Below are 8,171 nucleotides of genomic sequence, written 5' to 3'. Positions count from 1 at the left end.
AGTCTCTCTATAGTAATACAGTAGTTAGTTTTTAGGTTAGGTAAGGTAAGTAAGTAAGAAAGTAAGTTATTTACTTGTCTATTGTGANATATATATATATATATATATATATATATATATATATATATAGAAATGTGCGAATTAATTCATTGCGCACGTGTATCAAAATTAGGCACAAGCCGCTCTGATGTACGACGCTGTGTTCGTCCTGGTTGAAGCCTTCAACAAGCATTTGAGAAAGAGGAATGACAAAAATAATATGAGACGAGTAACATCGACCAGCAATCAGACCATAAACGGAACCAAACCTTTAGACTGCTACCACAATCGCGGTTGGGTTACTCCGTGGGAACACGGCGATAAAATCTCCAGACTTTTAAGAAAGGTAAATGAATATTCCATTAGCAAAAACTAACACATGTAACATTCTTAAAATGATTATTGATTAATATATTTTCAAATATGTAAATATATATGTAAACGTATTATTATCTACACATTTATAAATCTTTAAAATCTTATATATGAATTGTGCATTGCTGACCAAGATATATTAAATCAAATAAATGGGCGAATTAGCGTAAATTATTGTTGTAGAATTTTAGATTTCCATTATCAGTTTTTAATGGCTATTTATTATCGTTAAATATGTTATCGTATCATTCAAATTTACACTTCAATAGTACGTACGCGTAATTGTAGAGATAGGTAATTTATTTTCAAATTCCCGAGACTCGAGACACAATCCAGAGGACAGGAGTACTCAATGTGTTGCGAAATACCGTGGCGACCGAAATTGCCACGGACCCTCCTCGACGTATCTCTGCTCTTGACAGTAATTGGCGGTTATTCCGACTCTAGCGGAATTCCTGCGTTCGCGTCAAATAGTCCTCCGTCATTCCCTTACGTATACATGCTGTTACTCTCGTAACTTTTTTTGCCTTTTAATCCACTACCGTTTGACAATTTATCGTGTCAAAATTGAACTTATTGACAACAAGAAAACATAATCTAAATATAAATTTTGCATTTTTTTCAATATCCAAAAAATATTATATATATAATAATCTGTTTCTTTATATATTTTTCTTTTCTTTTTCTTGACTTTATTCTAGAAATATGTAATGGCAAATAAGGATACCAGGATATCCTTATTATAATGAGATATGACATGTGCTATTAGAATTTATTTACGTGCAGGTCGAGATCGAAGGATTGACGGGAGAAATACGATTCAATGACGATGGCCGACGGCAGAATTATACGCTTCACGTCGTCGAAATGACTGTCAACAGCGCTATGGTGAAAGTAAGTTTATTTAAAAAATATGTAACATATTTAATTTGAATACTTGATAACCTACAATTTAAAATGTAAATTATTTAAGAAGTCAAGTCTCTATCACAATTAACTTATCTTCTCTCACGATTAACTTTTTTATGATATATGGAATACTAAAAACTACATTAAGCAAATCACATATGTAATTTATTGTTACAGGTTGCTGAATGGACTGATGAGGCTGGTTTTCAACCAATAGCCGCAAAATACGTGCGACTTCGTCCGCACGAAATTGAAAAGAATAAAACCTACATTGTTACTACAATATTGGTAAGTTCATCTGTGTGTTCATATAATATATGCACGATTGAGATCAATTGTAAAACAATAACGTGATAATTTTGGTTGATAGGAGGAACCTTTCATAATGAGGAAAATATCGGACACAGGTGAAGTATTAATGGGAAATGACGGTTATGAAGGATACTGCAAAGACTTAGCTGATCTTATAGCAAAGAAATTGGGCATATCATGTAAGTTTGTTGTGACAAATAATTTCCTTTAAAAATTGCACTAATCTCTTAGAAACCATGTAATTAAATTAATTAATTCTCTCTCTCTAATATTAGATATAACTATTAATAAATTATGTATAAATTTTGAACATATACAAACCAAGTATTTATAAAGTCGAATCAAATCGAATCGAATCGAATCTTTTATTTGAAACGAATCGAATTTGAATCAAAATTTCTCGGATTTGTATTGAAAGCTAGTTTAAAAGTATTTTCAACATTTCAAATTTTTTAAATAAATGAATATCCATTATGATTCGATTCAATTTAAATTCAAACTATTCGTATATACTTTTAATAAATTTATATATTACATATATTAAGTTAGTATATATAAGTACGTATAAATTTAAAATATGAACATTTATCCAAAGTAAAAAAAATCTAATCATTATAATTTATTATTATAATATTATTAAAATATTAAATATTGTCATTTTATACAAAACATTTATTTTCTTGAAATTTACTTAACGTCTATTAAATACAGTACTGGAACAATGTTGAAGAAAAAGAGAAGAAAGAGACCGCAAGTCTTTGTTTCGGTGCTTCCCTCCGGCAGCGTACGCTTCCGAATAATTTTTAATTATTAATGCTAACGACTCTCATTTAACTCGCACAAGAATTAATAATTCAAGCAAGAATTACTTTTATTATGAGCAAAATTTGCCGAAGTCAGCCCCACCCTTGACAAGTACCTAAAAGACGTAACGAAGCCTCTTCCGCGCGCGGAATCGATAATGGAAAAAGTTTCGCAGAAGAAATGCTGTTTCGCGCACCCCGTAAAGTACTTTCTTACAAATTTTCAGACGAGCTGCGGATCGTGAAGGACAGAAAACACGGCACGGAGAACCAGGACGTTTCAGGCGGTTGGGACGGTATGGTCGGGGAGCTTATCAGAAAGGTAAGTTCCAGTAATTTCGTTGTGTCCGCTACATCCTCAACGTGAAACGCTTTTTCTTCCCCGAAACCGGTCTCCCCGGAAGTTTACGCGGAAAGACGCCTCGAGTAATTGAACCCAGCTTCTCGCGAGAGAGACTATTGATCGTCGCGCTGTCGTATAGTTCAAATGCCCTACGAAGGAGCTGTTTTATCTCCCGATAGCGAGTTTGAACCTGCTCCACTAGATGCCCTGAGCTTGCAAGCTCGTTAGTCGCGATTCGATTTTAAGTTCCATCTGGTGGGAATTTAGGATAAGTCCAAAGCACCCGAGCTTTCAGTTACATCTCACGTAGGTATGCCCGCTTCCGTGCTTCAGAAGATATTGAAGATAGAAAACAAAAGCATGATAAAATTGAGAATTCTATCATAAGGCGCTTTGAAAGATTATGCAATTTTAAGATCTTTTTCTTTCCCAAATTTTATGTAAACAGATTCAGCTATGAATGTAATAATAATTGAAGAAGAGAAATCTAACTGCAGAACCAAAAGCACAAATTATGCATAATCGTCACAGTAAATCCTCATCATATTTCTTTGTCTTCAGTTTTATCTTATTATTCATCTTTGTTCTCTAGTTACATTTATAATTACGCTCAAGAAATATGTAAATTATTGTAATTAATAGTTGATGATTAATGTTTTCTTCGGAAATATTTTACAATCCATTTAAAGTTTATTTGATATTTCCTTTTTTTCTCAATTAATATGTTTATTATCATATCTTTTTTTATTAGAATGTTTAAAAATTAATTCTTTTTCACTTTTGTATTATTTAGCCGTAATTTTAATGTTAATATTTACATCAGTTATTTTATTCGATTCGCAGGAAGCCGACATAGCAATTGCTCCTCTGACCATCACTTCCGAACGTGAACGCGTGATCGATTTTAGTAAACCGTTTATGTCTCTCGGCATTAGTATCATGATAAAAAAACCCATTAAACAAAAACCCGGGGTCTTCAGTTTTCTGAATCCGCTGAGCAAGGAGATCTGGGTGTGCGTTATTTTCTCTTACATCGCAGTTTCTATCGTCTTGTTTATTGTATCGAGGTAAGAAATTTTTTATCAAGAATTATAATCTTTTTGTATGAAAAATTTAAATATAGAAAACGAATATTTTTAAATTAAATATAAAAATAATTCAAGTTAAAGGTAGACACTTATTATAACGCTTATTATCAATTCCCTTTTCCATACTAATGATTAGACGTATCTTATTAGAATCTAATATATTATTAATTCATAGTTATAGCTGATCTAAATATAAATTATGAAAAGATAAATCGATGCATTTCTCATTTCACAATTAAGCGAAGAATTGGTCGTTTATATTAATAGCATTAATTAGATCAATCATAAAAAGGATTTTGTCTATTTTTAGTCTAGCTAATAAATAAACTAATAAACCTTCTATATCAGTTATATATTAAGACAATTATGATTATATTTACTACAATACAAACTACAAATTGTTTGTCACTTGCATATATCTTGCTATATATTTACATTTCTTATCTTATTAATGCTTGCATCACTACGATCAAACGTAGTATTTCGTCGATAATAAATCAAATAAAGATTCATAATTTATATTAGCTCAATCACGTAAAGATCAAAAAGTGTATTTTAAGTCATCCATTATATTTGCACTGAAATAGTGCAGCCAAGTAATTGACATTACATGCAACTATTAAGATATCTTGACTAGATATTTGCGAGAACTTTCAGTCTTTAACGAGGGCAATCTGTAACGAGTAAAGGGAGAAAGTTTTTAGATAGTCCCGTAATTAATGAGACACTTTAAACATCGTTTGAATGAGATCTTCTACTTGGTATGGATGATGCATATGGTATGGATGACATGCGTGATATTACTTGAGAATATGATTTCGGACTATAAAATATCAATCCAATTTTCAAATTTTTTATAAAGTGATGTTTAAATATATGATGCATTAACTTTGAAATAAATCTACTATGGCATCACACGCATATAGAATTACAGACGTAAGTTTTAATTTTATTGACATGACAAGCCAAGCAATCTGCATTATTACATATTACTAAAAAATAGAAAATAACATTTAGAAATATTTTCTTAAATGCCTCTTAAACATTTTTTATCCTCTTATATTTTAGAAAGAACAAAACATTCGTGAGTAATCTTTAATTTTTTAAATTTTTCTTCAATAATATAGATTTTCGCCATATGAATGGAGAGTTCTAACCATAAGTGGTAGCACAGATTCAGCTATTAGTGGACGAAACGACCCCGGTTTGCAGCATTCACATACGCCGCAAGGTTCTCCTCATATGCCAACTTCCAGCATGGCCAACGACTTCAGCATCGTAAATAGCCTCTGGTTCGCTCTGGCGGCGTTTATGCAACAGAGCTGCGATATCTCGCCCAGGTAAACACACGACTCATGTTATTAATTTCTGACAGTAATTAATATCTAGTTGAGAAGAGGTTCGCGTAAACTTAGCAATTTTTTTTTACAATCGCTGGATTTAATCCAGCGTTGGCTAGCACTCGTGCTATACGTCTTGAATTTTAAATACTTAATTATACCCACTCGAAGCGGTTTTTCCCTTTAATTATTAGACTCATCTCTCTAATTATTAGACGCATCAATTGCCATGATATTTACTCTGCAGCCCAAAAGCAAATTAAATTTAAACTTTTACTCGCAAAATTTGTATTTTTGGGGCGAATTCGTAAATTTCTTTTTCATGTTCTTCGATTGTTCTGGATTTCACAATCATCATTTTTTTAATGCTTCTAAATAATGCCTTATTATATAGATGAAACGTCTTTTCTCATTGATTACCAAATATACATATGAACAATATATAATATCGAGATAGTCGTATGTCAAATATTTATTCAACAAATTTATTTTTTTTCAATATTATTAACTCAACAATTTCATAAATTTAATTCAAACTTTAATTATATCATAATTAATATCAGAAATTGAAATGAATGAAAATTTTTTTCATTCTCTTTTCTCTCTTTAAATATTTTATTATTTAGCTTATATATTATACAATTTATATGTTATATATTTATGTTTGTAAAAGTATCTCACACTCACTAAAGAATTCAAAATTCAAGAAAAGAAAAAGAAAACATATATTAATGTAGCAGAACTCGTGTAAACAAAGCATATGCCACAGTACGATTTCACGCTATTAGTCAGGATTTGGGTGGGATCAGATATTTATCTCAAAGATAGATGTAAACTTGTGAGAGAATGAGAATGAGAGAGAGAGAGAGAGAGAGAGAGAACAGTGCGCGCAAGTGGCTCCCACGTTCCTCTCGGCTAATTATAGCCGCCCACTCTTGCCTCCCTCCGTTTCCGTTTCCGCGGTATAAGCGCAGGTAAGTACATAAAGGCACAGGGAGAATAGCTCCCTTTACCCGGGACAGGTCGAGCGCACAGCCTGGTAATAGGATGAATCGGGTAAGATTCTAAGAGCTTCCCAGTTGACGTTTAAAATCTCTCGTGTAAATTGTTAAAGCGCCTCTCCGCAGGTGAAACGTTTGACTTAAAAAGCTCTTTACAGCATTTCGAAAGATACTTCGTGCTAAATACGGCCAAATAAATAATTTTAATCATTTCTTTTTATAGACCCCAATTATTCCATTTGTATATACAGGACAAGAAGCTTACATCAAGAAATTGATTTCACCGTCGTGAATATACATGTTGTTAAAATTAAAATCGGGTTTCTGGGACGTGTCATATATATCTATACATACGTATCAAAAGTTGAAAATCTTTCATTATTGATATCCTTTGTAATACACTTTGTTGTTCCAATGGCGCGCACGATTACTACAAGTACTATAGAAAGCATACGTTATTTGATTTTTAGAGTACTTGCATATACTTCGCCATTATTTTCGCGATAAACACAATGTTATTATTATCAGTGCTGTCATTATACTCTCGTTAGCAAATATTTCAATTATTCTTATCTTGTGCACTGCTTCACTCGTGCTATATAAATACGTTCATACTACAAATTATTCGTCAAGATTGATAATACACGTATAGTGCAATCAAAATGTGCTTATTCTTTATAACATAAAGCTCGAGTAAGATTGATTAGATCGGCATTGCGCAAAACAATTCTAATTCAAATTATGTTAATTAAATGCAAGTTTATAATTTACAGAAAGAAATCAGAGCTACGGTCGCAATAAAATTGGCGACCTTATTGTGCAACGCATAATTTAGATCGGCTTTATAATCGCTAGATGATTATGGTCGCGCGAGACTAGACTCATTTGAATAAAATATAATGCCGCACGTGCAAAAATTCACAATACATATAGTAAAAAAATATTGCACATCTTTTAATGCTTTATTAATTTTATTTTACATATTACTGTAATCATATGATAATTTCTTTTAAATATAATATTTAATCTTATAAAATGGCATTAATTGAGTTTTTTGAAAGTTATTTAATTATAAAGTTATAATAATCAATATTATAATAAAAAAAATATTTGAAATAAGTAAGAAAAGAGCCACGGTTGAAGCTAGATCTTAATGTTCTCTCAATAATATTTTTATATATAATACATTTAAATTTTTCAGTTATACAAACTACACAAAGTGCCACAAGAAATAATTTTTTAAATGGACTTGAAAACAGTTCACAGAGAATCTTTTTAAAAATTTAAATGAAAGAAAATATATAAAAGTTGGCAATAAATAAATCATATCAGAAATAATAAAAAGATTCTTTTCTCTTTTAATTAAAGAGTTATGAATTATGAAGAGGGTCTTTAGAAGTTGAGCATTAAAGAACCAAAGAGAAAAATTTCTCTCGGCTGTCTCAGAGCTCGATAAATTTCGCATTTTTGAATTAACTGTCTGTCGAAGTCGACACGAGTGAATTCGTATAACAAGAATTTCTGTAATATTAATTCATTTTTATAATTAATTATGAAATATTTACAATTTCAACACGCAACAATTTCTTTGAATTAAAACTATTACAGTAATTGTCGATATATGGAAACTATTTTTTCAAAGACCTCGTTAACATTACTCTGAAATATTTCATTATGTAATACATTTCTTGGAATATAATCACGGGTTGGGTAACGATTTTGAGCAAACACTTCAGGCTGCAGACAAGTGCCACATCTATAAACAAAGCATAATTTGCTCGCATATTCAAAACATTGTAGTTGGATAGGAGTCCAGCATGAATAGAATATTCACGTGGCAATGCTATATTGTGCTTTAAAGCACGCTACGCAGTAGTATGATAGAATTCAAATCACACACTCTCTCTTGTTTCTTAGTAGTATTCAATATATATATATATATATATATATATATAAGTATT

General features: G+C 31.1%; 1 protein-coding gene across 1 annotated transcript in view; it reads left to right on the top strand.

The window, feature by feature from the left end:
* Window positions 1–8,171, top strand: part of LOC105619341 (glutamate receptor 1) — a 115,243-nt gene that overhangs the window by 97,916 nt on the left and 9,156 nt on the right. Inside the window, 7 exon segments of the mRNA XM_012200860.1 lie at window positions 173–385; window positions 1,201–1,308; window positions 1,501–1,611; window positions 1,694–1,814; window positions 2,666–2,760; window positions 3,625–3,848; window positions 4,997–5,209. Of these exon segments, the coding sequence (XP_012056250.1) occupies window positions 173–385; window positions 1,201–1,308; window positions 1,501–1,611; window positions 1,694–1,814; window positions 2,666–2,760; window positions 3,625–3,848; window positions 4,997–5,209 (1,085 nt within the window).

This window comes from Atta cephalotes, assembly GCF_000143395.1.
Source record: "Atta cephalotes unplaced genomic scaffold scaffold00021, whole genome shotgun sequence".
Classification (NCBI taxonomy): Eukaryota; Metazoa; Arthropoda; class Insecta; order Hymenoptera; family Formicidae; genus Atta; species Atta cephalotes.
Note: the sequence above shows the minus strand (reverse complement) of the source record. Positions and strands in the feature narration are given on the sequence as shown.